This window comes from Astyanax mexicanus, chromosome 2 (assembly GCF_023375975.1).
Source record: "Astyanax mexicanus isolate ESR-SI-001 chromosome 2, AstMex3_surface, whole genome shotgun sequence".
NCBI lineage: Eukaryota > Metazoa > Chordata > Actinopteri > Characiformes > Acestrorhamphidae > Astyanax > Astyanax mexicanus.
This window is the reverse complement of record NC_064409.1, coordinates 33,713,930-33,741,338: the sequence shown is the minus strand read 5'-3', so window position 1 is coordinate 33,741,338 and position 27,409 is coordinate 33,713,930. Positions and strand designations below refer to the sequence as shown.

Below are 27,409 nucleotides of genomic sequence, written 5' to 3'. Positions count from 1 at the left end.
GGAGCACGAGCTAGTTCATTCTTGTTCAATAGGAGCTCGCTGAGGGTCCAGGCGACGGCCCGAGCAGGTGAGTCGAGAAGAGAGAGAGAGAGAGAGAGAGAGAGAGAGAGAGAGAGAGAGAGAGAGAGAGAGGAGAGAGAGAGAGAGAGAGAGAGAGAGAGAGAGAGAGAGAGAGAGACCGGCCGGCGATTAAACCCTCGCTGCAGGTAGGCTATGTATTCTGTCTTTACCACAGTGTGTGTGTGTGTGTGTGTGTGTGTGTGTGTGTGTGTGTGTGTGTGTGTGTGAGAGAAAGCTCAAAAATATACTAATAGCCATGAAAAAGTTAGTGTGGTATGAAAGAGAGAGAGAGAGAGAGAGAGAGAGAGTTTACCGCAATGCAGAACTCCGGCGCGGTCCGGTGTGTGTGTGTGAGGGGTGATGTCAGGCTGTGTGCTCGGTGTGTGAGGAGGAGGAGGAGGATGGTGTTTGTATTTGTTATTAGTCAGAAACGTGGCTGTGTGTGTGTTTTTTAACCGGACAGTATGGACAGTTATGGTTAACCCGCAGCAGTGATGAGAGAGGACTCAGTGAGAGCCAGTGACGCACCAGTTTAGACTGACTCTCATCCTGAGAGGTGGGGCTGCTGCTGCTGCTGTAGATAGCTGTGTCATGTCTCTCTGCTGTCCTTGAGATATTCAATATATTAAAATATTAATAATAAAAAAACGATTTTATATAAGAGGTGACTTCATGAGTGGATGTGACCTTGGTGTTAGAATGGAGCAGGAGAGGAACTGTGTGAGTTGTGTGTGGTTGTCTGTTATCTACAGCTACACAATCAAGACTTTACAGTTTAACTGTATATTTTGCAGTATCACTGCATGCAGCTGTCTGAACACAACCATGACTGAACTGTTTTATATGACTTAATTTGGTCTAGTGTAGCTGAATGTAGTCTACCTGGCTTATAACACCATTAGTGTCGTCAATTTAGAGTCATGTTAAATCAGCTGTGTACTTTTAATATTTAAATTCAGTGTTTATTTGATTTTAAACTAAGCATTTACCTCTGAAACAAACATTTGTGAGCTAAAGGTGAAATCTGGTGTGAAATGGGCTTGCAGTGAAGTAAAGTACAAACTTTTGATGAATAGCCCACCTCTGTTCACCCCAGCACATCGATATACAGCTATTTTTACACCATTAACAAGCTCAAACTAGCTCCATACTTCATTGGTAGAATTCTGAGAGCCCTGACATTTAAAAAGGCATTGTTTACACACAAAGTACCGCCATCTTGAATTTAAGTCACAGTAATTCAACTAACGAGCACAAACAAATTGGCAGAATAAGGGAACAAACGCATGAATATTATAGAGATATTTTTTTCACAACAGCTGGAATTCATCTGTTACCACTGAATACATGTTGCAATCTATTCCCCTATCCTACCTATTCATTTGTGCTCGTCAGATGACTTATCTTTTTTAGGCAATTACAAAGTTCTTAGTGCCTCGATTTAAATGTCAGGACTCTCAGAATTCTACCATTTCAGTGTGGAGATACTTTGAGCTTGTTAATGGTGTAAAAATTAGCAATGCTATGCCCCTATTGCTAGCACTGATAGCCTGTTGTGAGCATTGGGTAAAATCGCTGTATTTTGGAATGCTAGGGGTGAAAGGGGTTGGGTTATTTGACAAAATTTTGTACTCATTATCATGTTTCACTAAACCTCAGGTCCATTTCACACTGGAGTCCTCCTTTAATAATAATTTGGGTTTCAAGTAGACAGTTTAAACTAGAATGCCCCCACAAGTTGTATTTCCTACTCAGAAAGTCATGAGAGCCTCACCAACCTCAAGTTCAGAATCCAAGAATGGCTGCACCGCACAACAATGATGGATGCATTAGTATTATACAGTTTATTACCACACATTAACCATTTGTGTCTCATTAAATAAGGTGTACAACCTGTACTGTTCAGCTTATATCTGTGGGCATGTTTTCATAGTATTGTCTGGATGTGCAAAATACTGTGTAATGCATCGTTGTCAGCTGGTATCACTAACAAAGCTAAGCTTGAACACTACTAACAATGATGTTATGATTTTGGTTGGATTTGCCTCAAAACACCAGTAATTATTGCCAATCCATTTGTGATGAACTCAAAAGTAGCTGTTTTTATTTTTTAGAAATAGTGTGCAATTATCTGATTGTTCAAATAGAACATGTCAACTCAGGTATTTACTTTCTGCAGCATAAGATACAATGCATTCACCTAAAAACATTATTAATGAGGAGACAAGCCACTGACTGCAGTGTGAATGGGAGTTTTCTTAACCCTAATAATGACATTTGTTGCTGGTTGTGTTGAGTGTGAAGGAGATCTGTGCAGGCGCAGCAGCGGGAACATGCCAAAAATATTATTTTGCTTTATTGAGTACAAAGAAGAAAGTTCTCCAGGAGAATCAGGGATATGTGGCATTAAAATAAAACTTTCATTGTAATAAAGTGCTCATGGGGTGGCTGGGTGGCAGAAAAAAAAAATGTAAACTGTACATGTTTAAATGCTTAAAATGGATTTGGCTAAAGGAAAAAGTGATGCTTTACATCAGTGACATTGTGTGCACTTATTTACTTAAAGCGCTGTACATAATATCTTCTTTTAAAAATTTGTTACAATATAATTGAAATGAAAACTGCATGCTGTTAAAATGGGATATAACAGGAATAGGATATTAATAAAATTGGGTATAATGGGAATTGTGTATTGATAAAATCTTATTAAATATAGTTTAATATAGCTGACCATTTATTTTATTTATTTTTTAATGGGAAACATCTTTTTCAGCGTTCCCCACAAAACACTGTAAGGTATTTGGAATATTATTACTAATTGTTAATAATAATAAACATAATCTACCTTTTCCCAATGCAAAAAGATATGTAAAAAAATTAAGTATACCTACAGTTTATAACCAGCACCTCAACACAGCCTCTTTATTCTTAGTAAATTGACCTTACAGCTCATTGACTGATTGTGCCTCCATATTGTATACCATTCACCACAGTACAGTATTTTCAATCTATCTGAAGATCAAAGCTGATGATAAAGAGGTGTTGATGTACAGTAGGTGTTTATGGCAGACCTGAGAGATTATCTGAACATACAATTTGCCTCCGCCCCCCCCCCTTACTCAGTCAGCTTAAAGCAAACGGTGACCTCAATCTGAGCATGCTGGTCAGAGTGGAGGCAGCAGCAACAGACCGGGACGAGATTATGGCTGAACGCATTCTTGGATCAAATGACCATGGCCTAAAAAAGATAGAGAGAGAGAGAGAAATGAGATGCAGCACAAGAGCATCTTCTGCCATCCAATCGACAGGCAGACCAAATAGGCAGCATCCAAGAGCCCCCTCCCCCTTGTTTCAGTCAGGAGGAAGCATGTGTCCTTTAAAGTCCAAGCAAAAGTGCTGAGGAGGCTGCATGCAGAGCAGGGCGTTAGCTAGCAGAGGAGGCAGGCAGGCTGTGTGTGTTTCTGTTCTTCTGTCCTGATGGATAAAACACAGCTAGAGCACTCTCTGCAGCAGCTCACTTCATGTGTGCATTTCTGCAGAGTCATGCAATACCACTCAGGAATGAAAAAAAGCATTTACCACGGTGCTGCATGATACTGCAATGTGTGTGTGCATCTGACTGAGCATTGTGCTCATTGTGTAAACATCATTATTTTTATTTATACACATCTAAAGTGTTTTCTGGCTAACTGTACTGTATGCTGCATGAATTTGTTGAATCAGACCATGGTAAATGATTCATGTCTTCATACAATACAGCTCAGCCTCCCGCTGTGTATGCTCTTATAAAGCCATGCAGCTTTCAGCAGCTGCAAAATCTGTCCATGGCAAGCAACCTCAAACCCAATTACAGCTAAAAAAAAACAACAACATGAAATTAACTTCTTTAAGCAACAATATGTAGCATTTTGCCTCTTCAAAATCACATCCCACTGATTTGTAATAGGGAGAATAGCATGTATATTACTCCGGGCTCGTCACATAGCTTACTGTACTCTGTAACTTTAAACATCCAACCTCTCCCTCAGCTACCATGATTTCCCGCATAATATTCCAGTTTTTATTAATAAAACTGGAATTTAATAGCAAATTTCAGTTATATACAATATACCAGAAATCTGGAAATATTGAGAATGATAAAGTATGGTCTGTCCTTGTGCTCAGCAGATCAATCAGAGTTTTCTCAGAGTGTGCTTTACAATTGACTTGTATTTATTAGCATCAGGATAGGGAGTTCAAACTCTTGATTTGGGATATAAAATACATTAACCCTGCTTGTTTTGCCCATGGTGTGCAAATGCCTGTAAGATCCTGAGGTAAGTTTTATTTTGTCACTATTATAGTTAATCTTACACTTTAGAATCGTATACCTTATAAAAAAAAAAAAAAAAAGGTTTTGGAAAAAATATAGCTTCAATCATCATCAGATTTCCTAAAAGTAGATAAAGAGAACCCAGTTAATCAAATGAGACAGAAATATTATACTTTTTTATACATTTATTTATTAGGAAAAAATTATCCAATATCACATATTTGTGAGTGGCAAAGATATGTGAATCTTTGCTTTCAGTATCTGGTTTGAACCCCCTTTGCAGGAATACTTGCAACTAAGCGTTTTCTGTAACTGTTGATCAGTTCTGCACACTGACTTGGAGGAATTTTAACCCATTCCTTCGTACAGAACAGCTTCAGCTCTGAAATGTAATGTTGGTGGGTTTCCTCACATTATCCTGTTTGTTTTCCTCCCCCATGTGCTGTCCCTTGTCTTTAGTGCTTTTACCCGTATCATCTGTAGCTCTGCCCTCTCGTTACCTGCCCCAGGTGTTTCCAGTTTCCTGTTACCTCCGTGTGTATTTTAAGCCCCTTCGTTTTAATGTTTGCTTGTCGGTTCTTGTAGGTTTTCACATCAGTAATGTTGCTTTGTTTCTTTGTTTTCACTCTTAGTATATTCTGTGTTTATTCTAGTAACCCTGTCTGTTGATTTATCTTGTTTTGTGTTTAGTTTGGTTTATTTCTGTTATTAACTTGCATTTGCGTCCACCTCCACAAACCCACTTGCAGCAACCTGACAAACACTAACTGCTCCCTTCTGGTACTTCCACAACAGGAATTTGACTTGGCCTTAACAAAACTTTACCTTTATGTTTCTTTAAGCGTTATTTTCCTAGGGCAACTCGTGTGCCTAGGGTCGTTGTCTTGCTGCATGACCCACCTTCTCAGTTCATAGACAGATGTCCTGACATTTTAGTCATATTATTCAAAATGTATTGTTCCATCAATGAAGGCAAGTCATCCTGGCCCAGATGCAGCAAAATCGGCCCAAATCATAATATTACTACTAGGGGTGTGCCATATAATATCGTTCGCAATATTATCGCCAACATTTTTAAATATCGCAAATAATATTTTACCCTGAAATATCGTGCCATATCACCCATCTCTAACTATCACATCAGGGTCAATTTTACTGTTTTTATCTAAATAAAAATTCACACTGTATTTTAGGTCCATATCACCCACCACTAATTACTACCACCATGTTTCACAGATGGAATAAAGTTCTTATGCTGGAATGCAGTGTTTTCCTTTAATCAAACATAATGTTTTCCAGTTTATGTTGGTCTCATCCATATACATTACATTCCTTTTGGCTTGTTCACATGATCTTTAACAAACTTCAGACGAGCAGTATTGTTCTTTTTGGAGAGCAGTGACTTTTTCCTTGCAGCCCTGCCACGCATACCATTGTTGTTCAGTGTTCTCTTGATTATGGATTGTGAACTTAACATTAGCCATGTGAGAAAGGCCTTCAGTTGTTCAGAAGAATCCAACTGAAATGTTGTGGAAGGACCTGAAATGAACAGTTATTGTGAGGTGACCTACCCACATCCCAGAGAACATTAGCCAATGAGAGAGAGGCCTTCAGTTGCTTAGAAGTTGGTCTTTGTTGGCTGACCACTCCTAGGTAGGGTCATTAATTCATATACCTTTAGGACTTCTAAATCTGATAATATAGAACATTCTAAAGAGTTGAGAGTTGATAGCTGTCCCACTGTCTTAATGTTGAGACGAAACACTGTGGACTTGCTATTTATGGTAAGGGTGTTGGTTGCTGCTACTCCTTGAAATTGTTTTTTTGGAGAGTGTGATGTCCGAATTTTTGTGAAACAGGCAGGGCAATTTGTGAGAACTTTCACTTTCAATATGGGTTCTGTATCTCTCAGCTTGTCCAGAAATGTGCGTATAAATTATGTCCTTTATGAATGTCTTAAAATGCAAATTTCATTTCCTGAATGTAGGAAGATGAACATTTCTTACGTAATGCTGCTTTAAATGCTGTAAAGTATACCGTGGCACTGTTTCTGTACAGTTCTAGTAGATGGATGTATGGATGGATATATGGGTGATTGAAATGGGAAGCAGACTGTGTAATGAGGCTGGGATATCATGGGTCTGTCCATCATCTGAAGATAAATAGATTGAATCAGAGATTTATGGAGCTCTGTGGTACTGGGATGAATAGGATAAATTATATTAATAGGATCTCTTGCTGTCTCATCCTCAGGGCCGTGTGATGAGTGGGGGCTTCACCATGGCGGCTCTAGTGGTGCTGTTGTCAGTCCTCTGCTCTTTGCTGTTATCAGCTGGTGAGTGTCAGTCAGCCACTGTTCACTATTGTGCCTGTGCATATCTTTATTAAATATTTATTTGTAAATGTTAGTTTAGTGCTCAGTTAATGCTTAACTAATTGCTACTTCATCTGTTTACTTTGTCCTGTAGATGCAATCAAGCCCAGGTTCTTTGAGCCCAGAATCTTTGACAGTAAGTCACATCCTTTCTGCTCCCAGGTTACACTGTATTACAACATTCCAAGGCCTGTAGCTACCATTTTTCCTTTGTTTTATTGCTTTCCCTAAGGCCTATATATGTATGACATGTTTTATGAGGATATGTACTAAAAATAACGAGAATTCATTCTAACATTACATATTTAAATCCCTTTATCTGTTGCAATAAAAAGTCTAATAGTTCTACTCTACTTTTAACACGGATATATTTTATTTATCTCTGTCCTACATTGTCTCTTGTTTGAAACAGTGTCCAGTCGTAAATGCTACTTATTTTAATTAATTATAATTATAACTTAAAAAGAGTAATTGGTCAAAGCTCCGCATGATGTAGATGCAAAGTTGTGTTATTATGTCACGGGAAATAGGTTCTTTCTTTAGCTTAGTTTCCATGAATGGATTGTTTTGACTGAGAAATAAACCCATTTTGCATAATTTGGCAATTATGGCCCCTTTAATTGAAGTTCTTCTAAATGTACCTTTTTAACATGAGTACTTAGCTCAGATATACTTGCTCTAAAATGCTATTGTTGACAATAATGGTTTCTTTTGTATCTCAGAGGAGGCCACAGGGTTTGGGCCCATATTTGAAGAGGAGCCCCTGGACACAGTGTACGCTGAAGATTCACCTGAAGCCAAAATCTCCATGAACTGCAGAGTGCGCGCCAATCCACCAGCCAACATCAAGTAACTAGTTCATCTACCTATTATGAGCATCTGTCCTATAATACCATGTTTTATAAATTATTTATATAACTTACCTCAAAAACTATCATCAACCCTGTGCAATTGTTTTAGAAAATGTACCACTCCTCACAAAAATGTGTTCCAGGCAGTTACAAGTTATTTGGTATTTACATTGGTATATTTTTTTGTGCTGAAACTACACAAAAAACAAACATATTTGCACCTTGTCAAGATTTTGTACAAAATAATTGGATGTGATGCTGGCAATATAGACATGATTTAAAAGGAGAAAAGCTGTCTCCATGTCTTGGCCATGAAAAAAAAAAATAAAGGCCCTTATGTAACTTCCCCAAAAATTCAGGCTGACTGCAGTAGGGGTGGGACAAAATATCGATACAGTGATATACTGTATCATACCATTTTTATTTGCAATACATTTAAACAGCAGCAGAACTGTTCTAAAGCATTGTAGTTTATTGCTATTTTACAACATTGTAATAATGCCACACTTGGTAGTGTTGCAGTCAGTATATGTGTGTTAAAGAGACATGAGCAAGCTAAGCTATGCACTTTGTAGTACATCGTTTCATTTTTGATATCAAATTTGGTAAAACTGACACCAATAAATATATAATTCTTGGTATTGCGATATCACAGAATTGTATTGCAGAATCACAGTATCATGATATTACAATGTAGTGGGCAATACATTGTGATAATATGGAATCGTGGGATTCCCTGTGATTCACACCCCTAACCTGCAGACACGAAATAACTTCCTAAAAACAGATGAGCCCTTTTTTTTTGGAAAAGCATATCACCATACAATTTTCGGAAAAACAAATGAAGCTTTATAAAAAAAAAAAAGGTTGTTTTGATGATTCTGTGACTCAGTTCAGACCTCCTATAAATGTTCATTCCACTGCAAAATGTCTGGATGTAGTGAAATTTCAAAGAGCTCTTGGTACAGATTTGTTTTTGACTATTGACATCAAGTACAGAGGGCCTGGTCCATTTTTACTTTGGTAGGTCATCATCAGGGTTTTGGATCTGATATGGGCAGAAGAATACATAAATTGAAGCCTCAAAAAATCTGGGCCCAGGTTTCAAAACCATCTTAGAACTAAGATTATCTATCTTAATATGGAAAGACAGTACACAGTGGGAAGCTCGCTCAACCATCTAGAAATCATCTTTTGGGAGCCTTTTGGGGAACCAATCCCTGATCAGTTTTAATCCCTTTTTACAGTGAGGCTTTTTGTCAAAATCAGTGTGCACATTTATTGACTTTCATTTATGATTCATTCACTGTGTCGCAAGCCGAAGTTCTACTATCGTACTTTATATACTGTAGTACTTTTGTTGCTACATGTTCTGTGTATATGAATGTGTTTAAAGTGGTAGTATGTTTGCAGGTGGTGGCATAATAACTGGGAGATAAAGCTGTTGGAGCAGCCAGATGAGCACTACAGTTTAGTGGGAGGAAACCTGGTCATCACTAACCCTGATAAGAGCAAGCATGCTGGGAAATATGTCTGTGTGGCCAAGAACATTTATGGCACCACCATCAGCAAAGAGGCTACTGTCAAATTTGGATGTAAGTGATTGATGTATTTGATTCAATCTTGTTACAGTTAAATTAACATTTAACATTACATCCTTATTCTGGCATTCCAATGTTGAAATTCACTAGATAGGACTACTAGAACGGCAGGTTCATGTTTGTGTTTCTCTGTTCTCAGATCTGGACCAGTTTCCTACTGATGAAAGGGAGGCTGTGTATGTTAAAGAAGGACAGGGGGCTGTTCTACTTTGTGCCCCGCCCTCTCGCTATCCAGGTAAGAGTTTTTCCTTTAGGACTGTATTTAACCAACACTGATTAAAAATGTTTTATTAGAAAAATAAATGTTTATTGCTAGATTAATCATGTTTGAAATATGATACAGAAATAAAAACACTGCTTTTCAACAAATTCAACACTCTGGCTCATTCAAGTCAATGTGCTCTTATTCTAAAGTAAACATATTTGGTAAAATTAAAGTCATCATAAATAATTGCGGTTATGTCCATAAAAGTCCATATAATGTGATCATGACCAGCCTAAAATAATTTACAGTGGCATGAAAAAGTATGTGCTCCCTACAGAATTTTAAAATCAAAGAAAAAAAGCAATTTTAAATGATAATTTCATTTATTCAGGGAAATAATTTATTCAAACCAATCTGGCCCTGTGTGAAAAAGTACTTGCTCCCTAAACCTAATACCTTGGTTGTGCCACCCTTGGAAGCAACTTTGGCAACTAAGCTTTACTGATAACTGGCAATGAGTCTTTCACATCTCTGTGGAGGAATTTTGGCACTCTTTTCAGAATTGTTTTAAGCCAGCCACACATGACTAGGGCACCCCAAAACCTTCATTTTGTTTTGTTTTTGAGCCATTTAGAGGTGGACCTGCTGTTGTTTTTTGAATGTTGTTCTGGGTTCTTTTTGTGATCTCCTGGATGAGTTATCCATGCCCTTTTTGAGTAATTTCGGCAGGTCAGTCACTCCTGAGAGGGATCACCAGTGTTCCTTGTTATCTCCATCTGTAAATAGAAGCTCTTGCTGTGGCTCGATGGGGTCCCAAAGCCTTATAAATTACTAATTACTAATACTAAGAAATAATCTTTTCCAGACTAATAGATGTCAATGACTTTTCTGACCTGTTTTTGATTTCCGTCAGATCGGGGCATAAAGTGTTGTTTTTGAGATCTTTTAGCTGCTTCATGTTGTCAGACAGGTTCTAATTAAGTGATTTCTTGATTATACAGGTTTGGTAGTCATCAGGCATGGTTTTGGATAGTGAAATTAAACTCAGCTTTCCAAAAAAAATGTGCTTAATCAAAGTTCAGCTTTCCCCTTTAATAAATTAAAACATAATTTAAAAAGTTTTTTTTGATATTAAAGTTTGTTTGATAATCTGAAATATATGTGTATGACAAAACATTAATGCACAAAGAAATCTGTATAGTTAAAATACTTTCTTTCATGACACTGTATATTGTATTTTGTAAAACCTAAAACCTTTATTTTTAACATTTATTTTAGAGTCTACTGATGCACATTGAATGGTGTGATACTGTGATTCTAGTGTTTCTTTTTCATCACTCTCTTTCTTCTTTTGTCTCTTTTTTAGCTGAGGTGATGTACCGATGGATCTATAATGATTTCCCCAATTTTATCATCCCTGACCAGAGGCGCTTTGTGTCTCAGACCACTGGAAACCTCTACATTGCTAAAGTCGAGGCTTCCGATATCGGCAACTACTCCTGCTTTGTGTCCAGCCCCACCATTGGCAAGAGTGTCTTCAGTACCCCCATTCCTCTGGTGCCACAGGTAGAGAGTAAGTATGTGTCTATGTATAATAAGTCCACTAATGATATAAGAATTAATAAAAAGATATCTTAAACTCATAAATATATTTAATTTGAGTGAAGCCCATGTTATCATTTGTTGTCAAGTTGTCAAACTAGTCTTGATACAGCAACTTGATACAATAGTTCACATGAGGTTATGAGGATTTTAATACATAATTGTTTGTTTGCATGTCATGATTGGATGTAAAGGGAGCTTTCCTAAAAGGATGCAAGGATGGGACGAGGTTCGCCACTTTGTAGACAATTACATGAGCAAATAGTGCAATAGTTTCAGAACAATGTTTCTCAAAGTGCAATTGCAAGAGATTTATGGATTTCATCATGTACAGTACATAAGAAAATCTGGTGAAATCTCTGCAAGTGACCTTCTATCCTTCAGGTGGCACTGCATTAAAAACCCACATCATTCTGTAACAGATATCAGCCATGGGATCAGGAACACTTTAGAACATCATCATCAGTAAACACAGTTTGTTTCTCCAATCTACAAGTACAAGTTAAAACTCTGCCATGCAAAGAGTAAGCCAAATATAAACAACACCCAGAAACGCAGCCGGCTTTTCTGAGCCCGAGCTCATCTGAGATGAACTGACGCAAAGTAGAAAAGTGTCCTGTGTTCTGACGAGTCCACATTTCAGATTCTTTTTGGAAATCATGAATCATTTAAATTAAAAAAATAAGTGAATATTTGCAAAAAAACAACAAAAGTTTATCAAACTAACCAATAAATATATGTTTTTGTAGTGTATTCAGTTAAATATAAGTCAGAAAGGATTTGCAAATCATCATACTCTCTTTTTATTTGTTTTACACAACATCCCAAATTCATTAAAATTGGGGTTGAAAAAATTGTAATAAAAAGCTGCATCCATTGCCAACCCAGATGTACAACTCAGTGGCAGGGGAACTGTGTTCTCTGGAATGATTGAGGAGGAGATTGAGAGGTTGAGGAGGTGATCATCCAACACCCTGACCTTACATAAACTCTTGTTGCTGAATGCAGGCAAGCAGGATAAAGCATGATAAACATTTTGTAATACCCGTGATTTCAGAAGAAAACATTGTCCCAATACTTTTGTCTATATTTGATGTTTTTTTCCACTGTATGGTATATGTATATTTCTTCTTGTCCCACTGGTATTCCGCAATATGATACCTGGTACCTTAAATCAAGTACTTTTTAGTATCTGCTCACTCAAGGTTCAAAGTTCTCCAAGCAGGGATTAAAATGGGATGTGTGTAAACCTTGTAGAGTGTAAACTTAACTTTTTGAACTCTGTCTTCTTTCAGAGGAAGTAAAGCGATATCCTGCAGACATCCGAGTCAGATTTCCTAAGACGTATGCGCTGGTGGCGCAGAATGTTACACTTGAGTGCTTTGCCCTGGGAAAGTAAGCTATCAACATCAGATACAGGCAGCATGATGCAGAGGATTGAATGTTAATGTCAAATATTAGTACTCAAACAATTATTTATTGCTAAAATGTTGACATGAGACATTCAAAGCTCATTCACACTGTGTTGTGCTGGTTCTAACTTCAACATCTAGTCCGCTCCCACACATCCGCTGGAGAAAGCTGGATGCAGACCTGCCACCCAACTACGAGGTCAGCATGAATGGAGCACTGCTGCACCTTATCAATGTGCAGTATGAAGACGAGGGCAGCTATGAGTGTGAGGCCCTTAACGTCAGAGGCATGGACTGGTACCGCCAGTGGCTTTATGTGGAGGGTAAAGTTCGTATTATACTTTTCTTGTGTAAATTGTTCTGATTTGGACTGTATTTAGTAAAGCCTTAGAAAAAAAATCTTATTACACCACACTGTTGTGGTGTAATATGCATTATTTCCTATTTTTACATTAGTTACAACCAGTGAAACATCATAAGACCAGATTGAGGATACAAAGGGCCCTATTTTAGCAATGTATGTCTTTTCTATAGTAACAGTGGGAAAATATGTATTTGTAACACGTAAAAGGCACATACTAATGCTCTTAATTAATCATGGGTGTGTTTTGGGCATAATCAGAGTGTCACTTGCTATTTCCTTTAAGAGCCATTGGTATTTTAGCACTTCTGCACTTCTTAGGGGAAACTGACCTGCTTGTTCATGCTGTGAAGGTACCCGAGCAGGTCATTTACAGGAACAGCAATGTTATTTTATTTTGTGTTCTGTTTATTGTTGATGCAAAAGTTGGTTTTGTGCTCTGCTGTGTGTCCTTGTGTCTGTGTGTGTGTAACTGCATTGCCAAGATAGCAATGAACAGTCTGACAATATTTCTTTATCAAACCTACACCGCACTCTACGCGTATCCATAGAGGGAGGGCTACGCAGTGGAGCGTGTTTATACTTCTGTGTGCGCAAATCATCGATTCTGCGCCACTCTGCAGTTTAAACTAAAAAGACAGGAATGTGTGGGCGGGAATGCGAGGCCTGGCGGACCAATCACAGCTGTGGCTTTCTGCGACGCGTAGTTATAATTTCAGGAAAGGTGTGCTTCAAGCTACGGCATAGGGTACGTCGTAGGGTACGCAGTATTGCATTAAGTACCGCATTTGTACCTTACTAGGGTTAATGGGGAGAAACTTCAGTTGAGTTATGTTAAGACGGACCCCTTGGGATTTTCTTGTCAACATATGTTAAACATATTAAATTCAGTTTACAGACCAGCTCCTGTTTACTACTTGGTGTGTCTCACTTTGCTATTGATCTTATTAGGTAATATACACTAAAAAAGTGTAATTCTCTCATTCTTGTTATTGTATACCTGACCAGGTGCTCCAGAGTGGGCGGAGCACATTAACGACACTGAGAAAGATGTCGGCAGTGAGCTTACACTATCATGCACTGCTGTGGGAAAGCCGTTACCATGGATACGGTGGTTGAAGGATGGTTACTCAGTAAGTAAACTACTATTTTGTTGTGAAAGTTACTGGAATATATCAGTGCTTCTTTAAGCAATGCCATAGAAGAATGACTTTTGATTTCATGAACAGCTGTGTTTTTAGAAATCTTTAATTATGTATGAATATTGTTTAAATTGGTAAAGAACCATTACATCAAGTGAAGTCTCTTTAAACTGTTAAAGCCTTTATGGAGCAAAAAGAGTTTATTCTACAGCATCATTTTATTTGTAGCATTTAAGTAATGGGTAGGGGGGCTATCTTTTAGGCTGTGTCTGCAATCAGATTTGCAATATCTCTTGTGGTTCTAAATTCATCAACACAGAAAGTACAAATCAATGTTCATTAGAGGTAACTGAAGATGGCATTAGTGAAAGAAGAGAGAATTTAGATGATTCTGATGTCCATGTCAGCTGCCATATTAAATCAATCAATAACCAACACCTAGAAAGACCACAGGTTCACACAGCACTGTTGTTTCCCCCATACCCAAGTTCAGAGAAAATAGGACTGTGGACGACAAGTCACGTAGTTGCTGTCCAAAGACCACTAATGACAAAGAAACCCCAACCTTTTGGCAGTCTTTGTGAATAACTCAATGACCCAGATTGCGAGGTCTCGCAGCAGAATGTGATGTCAGCTAGTCATCCCTTGTACGGATTATTCATACCAATAAGTTGCATTCCTTCAAGATCCAGCTGCAGTAGAAACTATTAGAGGATGACCAGTGTTCAGGTTTCTTGGCATGGAGCTGGAGGACAACCTATCCTGGAGCACCAACACCAAAGAGCTGCTGAGAAAGGTGAAGCAAAGACTCTTCTCAGGAAGAACTGTCTCCCTCAAAAACTGCTACTGGCTTTCTATCAATGCTCCATCAAGAGTGTGCTTACATTACAGTAGGCTGCAACCTTTTCACCCTGGAACAGATTTATACCGACAGATGCCGCAAGAAAGCTTTGGACATTTTAAATGACTCTTCACACCCCAGCTATCCTCTTTTCCAAGTCTTTGCCATCAGGAAAGAGATATAGAGCGATGAAAACCAGGACAAAACGTCTAAAAAAAAAACCTTTTTATCCTAAAAATCCCCTTTTTCTGATTGAGACAATTTCTGAGAAAAATATGGTCTTCTTATATTTATATGCTACATGACCCCCTTTCCATTGGCTTTCAAGATGGTGGCAATGTTCAATACATAGCCTTAAAGATACTCTACCTCACATCATTGCATTTAGATATGTATTTTTCCTCCTTTTGTTTATCCCTTTTGTTTGTCAGTATATCAGTCACAAAGTTTTATTGAATTGTTTTTCATTTCTAGTACGGAAAAGGAGAGCTAAAGTTCTCCAGTCTCACATTTGAAGATTCTGGCATGTATCAGTGCATTGCTGAGAACACCTGGGGAACCATTTACGCCAGTGCAGAACTACGAGTGGTCTGTGAGTACCTCCGCACACATCTTGAAGATGTTCTTCACATATTCTTTGTATAAAATATGGTTCTTGTAATGCATGAGATAGATATGTATAACAAAATTGCTTTTTAATAATGTTTTAATGCCCTCTTTCCAGCTTGTGCACCTACGTTTATATACAATCCGGTGAAGAAAATTCTACTGGGGGCTGAAAATGGTCGTGTGGTCATTGAGTGTAAACCGAGAGCAGCTCCTAAACCCAGGTTTATTTGGAAACGTGGCTCTGAACTGCTGTCTAATTCATCTCGGTATGTTTGATTTATATCCACATCGATTAATGAGTAAGGAGTATAAATGCTGAACTATAGACCTATTCACTATAACAATAGGCACAGTGTGGACTAGTAGTGTCACCGATGAAGGAATGGATGTAAGTCCAGGTATTATCATTTAATTTAAACAAACAAGATAAACAAAAACTAAACAAAAAGCAAACACGGGAAATACAAAACAATTATAAACAAGACAAAGCAAACTAAACTACAAAGACGTAACTACGAAAAACAAACCTGTATACATAAAACAAAACTGAGAAAAGAAGAAACAGATAGACTTAGGCTAGACTATGATTGTTTAAACATACCGCTAATAATACAAAACTAAACTAACTAAACGTAACTAAACGATGCTTAAGTCTAGCCTCTTTCGTTGAACCGAAGTTGAGCAAAATGAGCAAAACTCGTCTTAAAAAGCTTGGCTTACTGAGTTAGCTCGCTTCGTGAAACAGCCCCCAGGACAGAATCGGAAAAACACAAGACAGACATAGGCTAAGGTGTGACAAGTAGTGAGTAGTCCACACTGTGAAGTGTACAAGATTGAATATTGACAGCTATTAACACATAGAATACATTTAAAATACTGTACATACTATGTAATCATTCTAAAAATGCAGTATGAAAATATATAAATAGATTATAAAAATGCAATACGATCGTATAATAAAGAAACCTAACCTGTTACTTTTTTGTGTCAAATGATAGTATGCTTATCTGGGATGACGGAAGTCTCGAGATCTTAAATGTGACAAAGAGCGATGAGGGCGCATACACATGTTATGCTGAGAACGACCGCGGCAAGTCTAACAGCACAGGAACCCTCAGCATCACTGGTTAGTGAGAGCCTTCCTAAACATTTAACCCAAACAGCCTAAAACACCTCTCTTGTGGATGTGTAATATAGTATTTTGTACATGTTAACTCTGCATGTGTGTGTCCGTATCGCAGAGGCTACTAAGATCACAGAAGCCCCTTCAGATGTGGAGGTCACAGTGGGCGAGTCGACCGTGCTTCAGTGCTCGGCTTCATACGACCCCAGTCTAGACATCACTTTCATCTGGATAGTGAATTCTTACATCATCAACTTCGACATTGACTTTGAGCACTATGAACTGATGTTGGTAAGATTCAGTAATAAAAATTTATATTGAGTGGCAGGAAAAAAAATATACAGCACTGGAAAAAAAAAATTGACCATTTCTATTTCTGAATCAATTTTCCTGATTTTTCTATTTATAGGTATATGTTTGAGTAAAATGAACGTTGTTGTTTTATTCTATAAACTACAGACAACATTTCTCCCAAATTCCAAATAAAAATATTGTCATTTAGAGCATTTATTTACAGAAAATGAGAAATGGCTGAAATAACAAAAAAAAATGCAGAGCTTTCAAACCTCAAACAAACACAAAGAAAACAAGTTCATATTCATAAAGTTTTAAAAGTTCAGAAATCAACATTTGGTGGAATAAACCTGGTTTTTAATCACAGTTTTCATGCATCTTGGCATGTTCTCCTTCACCAGTCTTACACACTGCTTTTGGATTTTATGCCACTCCTATTGCAAAAATTCAAGCACTTCAGCTTGGTTTGATGGCTTGTGATCATCCATCTTCCTCTTGATTATATTCCAGAGGTTTCCAATTTGGTAAAATCAAAGAAACTCTTTTTTAAATGGTCTCTTATTTTGTCCCAGAGCTGTATATTTCTTGTTTAATATTTCCTGCTTGTTTGTGTTTAGTGATAATTTTGATCGAGTCTCATTATCACAGAAAACAGTATTGCAGATCTGCAGCTTCTAATCAGTCACATGTTTTATTGCGTGCTGTGAACATTCTTCTTAAACAGGAAGGATCTGGGCAGCCCTGGATAAATTATATATTCAGTTGGTGTTTGAAGTGAAAATAAGTCAACAGGATCTCTGTTAAACATAAAAAAGGATAATTTTGGGTTGTGCAAATATTTGGTCAGCCTTACAGGTGTAAAACTATAAAACTATGTGACTCATTAATTGATTGATTGTTTAGGCAGGTTGAGAATTCACTAGGAATTGTTAGAATACAAAATAATAATTTCCTGTTTCAAACATTATGCTTAAAATTGAACAAATTGATGCTAGAAAGATGATGCTGCTCACAATCTATTCTGTTCAAAATGACCTTAATGACAAAATGGCAGTTCAGGGGAACTGTGGAAGTCAAAGTAAGGCTAACCAGTGTGACACAGTTTGTTAAAGAGGCTTTAAAAGGAGGATGCTAAAACAATCAATCCAAAACAATGAGCCACTAATTTTAAATGTTAAACAATTGTCAACTAAAATGTAAAGAAACTTAAATGTTGTATTTGTGCATTCATACACAGGGTGAAGAGAACAGTGGAAACCTGCTGATTAAAAACATTCAGGTCGCCCATGCGGGGGAGTACTCTTGCACAGCACAGACCATCGTTGACAATGTCACTGCATCTGCAAACATTTTTGTCATAGGTTAGTCTTAATGGTCAAGCTCTATTAGGAATGAATGGAATAAAGAAACAAAGTTACAAATGGTTGTTATCCTGTTTCAGTATAAGAATAGTATTCATAAACGTAAAAAATAAAATGTGTTCATAATGATATGAAAGTACTATTTCTGCTTAGTGATTAAAAGCTTTGTGATGTAACCTATAATAGAGAAGAAATCACTAAAATCTTATTGTTACGCTAAACACAGAACCACAAATGCATTTGGTGATTGCACTTAATACAGGATGCATTTCTGCTTTATCAGGTAGGCCAGGTCCTCCAGGTGGTGTGCGTGTGGAGGAAATCAAAGACACGTCAGTAAAACTGGTGTGGAGTCTGGGATCGGATCATGGCAGCCCTCTAATTCAGCATGTGGTACAAACAAGAGACTTCTACGCTCTGGACCCAGAGGATTGGAAGACTGCAGTCACCTGTGAGTCCACTAGAGGGGGGGCAACATTCACAGAACACACATTTAACCCAAAACCTAAACCTAAAGCAAAGCTTTGAGATTTAGATTAACCCAGAGATAAAAAAAAAGTTACATAGATATTAAAAAGAACAAAATGTAGATTACTATCCAAGCCAAAACTGAACTTAGTACTTAGAATTTGTAGAATTTGTATTACAAAGCAATTTTTGTGAAAATATTTTTGCAACACCTGCATTCAGTCAAATAAAATGTATAATTTATTAATTATTATATAATTAATTGGTAAGAGGCATGTGTTTCTCTGTTCAGCTCCTGTTTTCTTGGATGGGAAAGCCGAGGCTGCAGAAATCCTTGATCTGTATCCGTGGATGGAGTATGAATTTCGTGTGTATGCTATCAACGAGCTGGGGCCAGGGCATAGCAGCCTGCCCTCCATTAAAATCAAAACCTGGGATGCCAGTAAGTGCCTTCATTAATAATACAGTGAATTCTGTGGACAAAGCTTTAATGGGTGTGAACTGAATGTAGTTTGTACTTGATAAAGTTAAGGTTAATCATAAAAAGAGATGCATGTTTTTTGCAAAAACAAATACACAAAAAAGTACCGAAGCTTCACATTATCAGGCATGTCCGGGAGGTTAGAGGCAGGTGCATCCTGGGAAGTAGAGTCTTTAGTAAGTAAACTAGTGTCAGGCAGGCAGACAGACAATGTCAGGACTGACACTAAAGCCTTTAAAAGCATGATTATAGCTAGTTTTTAAACTTTTGGATAACTTTATGCCACTTCTGCTGCAAAAATACAAGCAGTTCAGCTTGGTTTGATGGCTTGTGATCATCCATCTTCCTCTTGATTATATTCCAGAGGTTTTCAATTTGGTAAAATCAAAGAAACTCATAATTTTTAAGTGGTATCTTGTTTTTGTCCAGAGCTGTAATACTATACTTTTCTCCTTTTAGTTCCTAACATGGCTCCCACTGATGTAGATGGCTATATGAGCTTAAATGGGGAGCTCATCGTCACCTGGACTGTAGGTGTTCCTATCATTATGCATAAACTAAATTATGACCCATGTATTATTATTATTTTTTTGTTGGTATGCCATTAACCACTCTGAACTATGTTATCCTTTGTTTTCACAGCCAGTGAAGCCCCAATACTTCTTCGGTAAAAAGTTTGGCTATGTAGTATTCTTCAAACCCCACGAGGACAAAGAGTGGAAGTGGTCGACTGTTGCAGACCCCGAGTCCAGACGTTACGTATACAAGGATAACATCATCCCCAACACTGAAATCCAGGTCAAAGTGAAGAGCTACAATATCAAAGGAGAGGGACCGTACAGCCTGACCAAAGTGGTGTTCTCATCTGAGAGCGGTGAGATAGCAGCCCTGGCTTCTGATGGAGCACAGTAATTAAAAGCTAGATTAAAAAAGATGCACCAATTAAAATTTATGGTGGGGTATTTAAACTGTATGTTCATGAAGTTAACATGCTAGTGCCAGATGTAAAAGTGTATTTATTTATAAATGGAGTAAATGGTTAACCATGTAAGCTCTTAAACCTTTAAATTATTTAAAACAGGGTGCCTTGTAATTCTGTGCTTCTTATGTATGAGTTTTACCAGTCAGTGTGTAATGAGCAGTAAAGTCACTCCGCTAAAGTAAAGTGTTATAGTTTTGTTCTGTAGTTTAGTTTCTCCAGGACCGAGACTTGAGACAGTATTAGCATTACCCGCTATCTGCGCTAAGCGCTAGTTAGCTCTTTTGACATTCAGAGGTGAGTATTATGGGCTTGTAGGCTGCTAACCCCGGCTAGCACTGCTGGAGCAGCATTAGCATTACCCAGTAGCCAGGCTAAGCATTAGTGAGTATATCAGACTGTAGCCTGCTCGTGTACTGTGGTAAACAAGCTATGTGGGACGAACCGCTAGCTAATATCGCAGTGGCTTAGCGGAACATTTAAAGTTCCTCAGTGTAGCTCTGTCTGGCTAGCCTTAGTGGAAATCTGAAAATCTAAGCTTACAGTAAAATAATGGAAAACCGGAAGCGTTTTACTCGCCCAAAAAACAGTTTTCAGTTGACAAATCTGTGTAGATTAACATCCAGTGTTCACTTGATTTTAAAAATAATCAGTAAATGTCATGACATTTTAGGTTTAATTCAGGTGGTTGAACAAAAATACCATATGAAATAGAATTGAAAATTTATCGACAAAGCCTCCTCATTTCTGATATTTTATGAGCTCCATGGGCTATTCTCTTATAAATCCCTCTTCAGTTAGGCAGGTAAAAGGTCTGAAGCTGATTCCACTTGTGGTATTTGCATTTGGTAATTGTTGCTGTGAACCATGCGATCAAAGGAGTTCTCAATGGAAATGAAACAGACCATTATTAGTCTGAAACACCAGATAGATAGTGAAAATGTTAGAAGTGGCCAAATCAACAGATTTTTGTAATATTCATTACATGCAAACATTATTTAAATAGGTAAACACTGCAATGCTCTTTGCTCTTAACGTCATGTAAATTATTTAAATGTTTTTACTTAAGATGTGTATTCTGTACAGGCAATTGTTTAATTATTGTTTCACTATTATACAGATAATTGTTTTGACATTCGTTAGTATAACAACATATAATAATCTAGGTTTTACCCCTGTGGCCTTTCTGCACAGCACCCACTGAGGCACCTCTGGATGTGTATGCCCGTCAGGTCACCTCTACAGAAGCTCTGGTATGGTGGGTACCTGTCTATCAAGTTCCTCCACACTGGGTGGATGGCTATCAGGTAAATCTTTAACTAGTGCTGTATTTTCTGTAGAACCCCAAAAGAAAATGATTGCAATCACACACGTTTTGTTATACATGTTTGTTTCCTTTGTGTGTATTGAAACACATAAGATCTCTCTACAGGTGTTTAATGGAATTTAGATCTGTTCGCCTCTAAGAGTTTCAGCTTACAGCATACATTCTGGCAGTTAGGTCCTCCTGGGTCTTATGCTATAGCATTTAAATATATTTAAATGGATGGTTCATGCTGACACTGATGCACCCTGAGCCTGCAGGACGGCTTGAATTAATTTGGAACTTGATTGAGGCTGCTTATCCACCATTCGGGCTATAATCCATTGCAACCTTCCATCAGCTTTTCTCATTTGTCCACGTCCACAGAGATTAACTACAGGGGCATGGGTTGTAAACTTCTTGGTTATGTTGTGCAGCTTGGACAAAGAAACATCAAGATGTTCTCTGGAGATGAATCTGTAACATTCATCGACAATTTTGGTTCTCAAGTCTTTAGACAGTTCTCTTCTCCTCTTTCTGTTCTCAGTGCTTAGTGTGGCACAATTCTCTCCATTTTATCTGATTTCAAATGTGATTTTTATATGGTTACTTGCCAGAGATGAGTTTTAAAGAGCATCACATGCTTGAAACAAAGTTATTTTAACCACAGTTTTGAAAAGGTGCCAATAATTTTGAGTTTTGTGTGAAATTATGTCAATTTTTTTTGTGTTGTACCAATACACACACAGGAAATATACGTGCATAATAAAAAAATATAGCAATAGTATATTGCAATCATTTTCTGGGAGATACTTTATGAAACAATTTTAGGGGTAACATTTACGGTCTTGACTGTATATTGTTGTATTACAACAGTGGCAGTAGTAATTTCTATGAAGCTGTAATAAGTGATTGTAATAATTGTCCAGGTTCGATACTGGAGAAAATACGACGACAACGAGGCTGCAGCGTCCCGCGTTCTGGTGCATGGTTCTGTCAACCAAACTCGTCTGGAGAACATGCGGACAGACTCGCATTATTTAATAGAGGTGCGGGCCTACAATGGAGCTGGACTCGGTCCACCCAGTGAGCACTGCGAGATGTTCACCAGAAGACCACGTAAGACCAACACTACATGAAAAATATAGAAATATAAGGATATTTTTTTAAGAACACACACTTCAGATGCTTTGTTCACCTTATAGGTCCACCTTATAAGCAGTAGACTGTCTGTGGATATAGTTTGTGTTAGCTATTCTGTAGTCATGCATAAGGTGGTCAGATTTACATTCGTGACAATGCTACACACACACCATACTATAACTAGGTCAGTTTCACTGCTTTGTTGAGAACAGCATGAGCATGAATACTGGGTACAATCTGACACCTGTAAGGAATGAGAACCTCTCATTAAGGTGTTGCTATTGAAGATAATGGTAAGGAAGTTATTTTATAGCTGCAAGAAAGGTGTGTTACATTTAGCAGATTCCTCAATAGTAATTATCATTTATATAATGTATAAATGAGCAAAATGTCTCAATACATAACTCAATGTGCATCTTTAAATTAAACTTTACAGCTCCAAGTCGCCGTCTCAGAGTGTACAAGTACGTCAGCTTTACACGCAAATGGCTGTACATCTACTGGGACCATATCTACAACTACTGGAATGAGTCTTATGTAGAGGGTTACAAGGTAGGTGTTTTGTATATTTGAGGCGACAGATGTGTCTACCAGTTATCTACAGTGTCTTGCAAAAGTATTCATACATGTTTTTTCACAATATATACAAACTACAAACATAAATGTTTTTTTTTTTTTTTTAGATTTTAAGTGATAGACCATTTTATAAAATAAAAAGTAAAAAGTGTGAACAAACAGCATTGTGCAGACAGGTTAGAGATAAAGTAGTAGAGAAGCTTAAGGCAGGGTTAAGTTATAAAAACGTGTCTTTTTGAGCATCCAAAGAAACATTGTTCAATCCATCATCCCAAAATTTAAAAAGTGTCCTACAACTGCCTAGACATGGCCGCCCACCAAAACTGACAGATCGAGCAAGGAGAGCACTGGTCAGAAAAGCAGCCAAGAGGCCCATGGTCACTCTGGAGGAGCTGCAGAAATCCACTTCTCAGGTGGGAGAATCTGTCCACATGTTAAGGACTCCACAAATTTGGCCTTTATGGAAGAGTGGCATAAACAAAACCATTGTTGAAAGAACGACATAAGAAGTGTCATTTGAATGTGCCTTAAGCCGTGTAAGGGACACAGCAAACATGTGAAAGAAGGTGCTGTGGACAGATGAGACCAAAATTGAACTTTTTGGCCTAAATGCAAATTGCTTTGTGTGGCGGAAACGTAATACTGCTGTTCACACCATCCCCACTGTGAAACATGGGGGTGGCAGCGTTATGCTAAAGTCAGAGTTGATGGAAAGTTGGATGGAGCTTAATACAAGGCAAACCTGGAATAAAACCTGTTGGAGGCTGCAAAAGACTTATAATTGGGAAGAAAGTTCACCTTCCAGCCAGACAATGACCCTAAACATGCAGCCAGAGCCAGAATATTCAAGTATTAGAATCACACATTTCAAGTCCTGCCAAAAAACGCCATGAAAATATACTTAGAAATATCAGGGCAACTGAGACCACTTACAGGCTGAAGCACTGAGGCTACATCTGCAGTTTCTATAAGCACTGATTTTATTTGACTATAGAATCCCAAAATTAAGAAAAAAGATGAGGCCGGCATAAATGAATGAATAAAGTTATGTAGCACTTATGTAGCGCTTTTCTAGAAACTCAAAGATGCTTTACAATTTACACGTATTACACACATTACACACAACCATTCATACTCAGCACTCATTCACACACCAGTGAGAAGCAGCAGCTAATAGCGCACAGCGTACTCTCAACCGGAAACAACCCTCCAACCTAGAGGACTGCATCGGGCACTACAGCAATTACCCAGCTCACAGTGTCAATCCATATCTGGGCACACAGTCATACATACATTAACACTCACATACACATATACATATATTTTAGAGTTCTCAGATCTCCAACCTGAAACCCATGCAGACACAGGGAGAGTATGGAAACTTCACCCAGATAGGGACTTGAACCCAAGAACTCGGCACTGGGAGGCAAACGTGCTAACCACTAAGCCTCTGTGCCACCCTGTGCCACCCGGCATAAAAATTCCTGCACGTCTCGATGCTCAGTCCACATCAGTCTGTTACACAGGCATTGAACAGTTAAACTAGAAAAAGTGTGGTGTATATATTTTTTCCCAGTCATTGGGATATAAGCTTTTTTTTTGTCTGTGAAGATCTTGTTTAGGAAGGAAGGAGAGCGTTATGGGAAACTGTACACCACCGGCAGGCACTACATCGACTTCCCTATGCCTGAGACAGGTGATTATCTGGTGGAGATCCGGGCTCGCTGTGAGGGAGGAGACGGCCCTATATCTCAGATACGAGTGCAAGGTGAGACAGCGCTGCTAATTTCTGCAACTTCTAAAAAGTTTCCATATTTTTTTACAAATATGAAATATATCTATTGTGTGTACCTCTCTAAACTATTAATTTTGAAAGAAACAAGTATTAACAGTGGATCTATAATCCTTGTATAGCCACCAGTATAATGTAAATTTAAAGCCAATGGTCTGCTGTTTTAAAATATTTAAAAATACATTATTACTAAAGATATACCACAGAGTAAGCATTTATAAAGGTTTTATTGGAAGAATTAAGAGCTGCTCACTCAGAACTGCTAAGACCTTCAAGGGTTCAAACAAGCCTGCACATCAGTAGGTGTTTTGGGGTTAATAAAGACAAAAAGACAAAGTTTTAACCCTTTCACAGGTAAGCTCTTGCTCTCTGTGCTCATCTGCCTAATATGTGATCCACAGGTTCCAGTTTGGCACATACCTGTTACATAAACTTCAATAGAACTGTGCAAACCACAACAAACTTGTAGTCCTGTAGTGGGGAAACAAATGCAGAAATTAGGCAACACAAAAAAAAAATGCATTCAAATGTGTAAGCTGTTAGGCTGAATGAAAGCACTTTGCATTTGTTTTTTTGGTTTTAATACTAACAAATTACTAAAATGTCTTGGTGAAACTGGTGAAACATAATGTCCGAAAAAAAAAATAAATAAAAAAAAAACTTAAACGTTCCATGTCCATAGTTCTTTGTACACGTACGTTAAATAAATACATTTTCGTTAATTGTGTAATAAAATATAAAAGTTAAAAAATCTGCATTATTGCAATATTTGACCAGGAATGCCTATCTATATCTTTGTTTTTTTTTTTTGGTTTTTTTTTACATATTTGTTGCAAAGTTAGCTGATTTTTTTTCCAGTGGCCTTAATATACCAGTAGGCATGTATAGGCCTGATATATGTTGCATCCACAATATATTAAAATAAATTATAACAATTAATTAAGTAATAATTGATAGATTATACTCAGATAGTTAACCATTGTTGATTTATTGTGACAAAAATATATATCCACCACTTTCCACAGAAGAGGAGCTGTGGGTAAATTTAACACTACAACCAAGGGCCCATACATCTGCTCGTACCATTTTATAGAGGATAAACCAGCACCTGAACATCCTGACTCAGAGAAACAGGTGTTCGGCTCTGAAGCTGTGCTAAAGCTGGTGTGCTGTGAAGTTTACCTGCTACACCCTATGCCCCAGCACTCATAAATTAGCTCTTAAACTAATGTATGCAAAGTAAGGTGGATTGACCTGTTACATTAACCTGACTGAGTGGCCTGCTCTGTTTTGGTTCTATTCACTGACTGTTATCTGTTGTGGTGTGTTAACAGGTCGAGCTGCATTGGGCCCTCAGTCTCTCTGTGCTGTCTCTCTGCTGCTGCTGGTGTTGTCCTGGATGAACCTTGGCCTGTAGTGAGGCCATTCTTTACCCACCTGGGTCAAATGGACTGTATAATCTAAAACCACTACCCCACTGTTCTGCAAATGGAGGTGCGATTTGTTTGGTTCGCCTTATGAAATTTCATCCACCATTCACCTCAATTTCTTTACAGGCACACTCGTTTCATTAGAGTAAGAGATAAAGCCATATGATTCATGTTCATATATAAGAACATTAACTCGTGTCTTTGTATTTTGTTGTGAATTTTTTTTTTTGACCTATTTTCATGTATTTATTTATTTTTTTATTCTGTTGTTGGCTTGAGATGATGATATATTCTTCAACATGGAAATTTAAAGAACTTTATGGAAATGTAAAGAACTTTACCCTGTCGTCAATGCTTTAGCTGCTTAAACAGCCATTTAAGTTGTAGTTTTCTGTTTTTTTTATAAGAATGTGTAAATGCAAGGTAATTGCAGGGAGTAAAGGTTTTCCTCTATTAGGTAATTGGCTCTAGTTCAGATACCTTGACATTGTGTGAACACAGATGCTATATTTTTGGCTGCACATGCTGCTAGGTAGACTACACATTAGAGACTATGCTACTCACCACATCACACTTTTGTCCATGCAGTTCTAGTTTTGAAAGTGCAATTTTCTTCATGTCACACTTAAATAAGATGATGTATTAAAATCCATGCAGCACAACCTGTATAAAGCTCCTCATTAAAGTTTGTATTCAGAATGAAAGAAATTGGGTTTGAAGTGTCTGCTGCTAGATTTCCTCTACTAAACACTAATCTTCAGCTCTGAATTCACAATATACACATTTAGCATTGAATAATTTTCTTGGCTTAATTGATTTATTTATGTATTTATTTATTAACTTTAAAATTTGGATGTTGAAGCTGGGAAAGATGTCACACCTGAGTTGACTGCAATCCAGCTAAACATTAAAATTATTCTTACGAAAAAAAAAAAAAAGTTGCTAAAGACTTTAAGTTTACAGTTATTTGCCAGTGCTTAATGGAAAATCCAGCCAAAAATATTTTAAAAACTAGTTGATTACAGTATATAAGACAAGGTCTCAGGTGTGAATGGCAAGCAGGCCAACTGATATTCAACATGGCACCTA

General features: G+C 37.7%; 1 protein-coding gene across 2 annotated transcripts; it reads left to right on the top strand.

The window, feature by feature from the left end:
* cntn1b (contactin 1b) lies at positions 1-27,031 on the top strand. 2 transcript variants are annotated; one of them, XM_022671399.2, is made up of 24 exons: positions 1-67; positions 6,626-6,707; positions 6,841-6,882; positions 7,469-7,595; positions 9,011-9,192; positions 9,338-9,433; positions 10,770-10,976; positions 12,301-12,400; positions 12,559-12,740; positions 13,787-13,911; positions 15,236-15,353; positions 15,486-15,636; positions 16,369-16,496; positions 16,612-16,784; positions 18,025-18,148; positions 18,432-18,599; positions 18,909-19,058; positions 19,557-19,627; positions 19,740-19,971; positions 21,271-21,383; positions 22,309-22,498; positions 22,959-23,074; positions 24,710-24,866; positions 26,225-27,031. In XM_022671399.2, the coding sequence occupies exons 2-24, from the start codon at positions 6,635-6,637 to the stop codon at positions 26,305-26,307; spliced, it is 3,108 nt and encodes a 1,035-aa protein (XP_022527120.2). In that variant the 5' UTR covers positions 1-67; positions 6,626-6,634; the 3' UTR covers positions 26,308-27,031. The 2 variants fall into 2 exon arrangements, with proteins under 2 accessions (XP_022527120.2, XP_007245085.3); XM_007245023.4 differs by lacking the exon at positions 1-67 and adding an exon at positions 110-206.
* Positions 27,032-27,409: the final 378 nt, after the last annotated feature.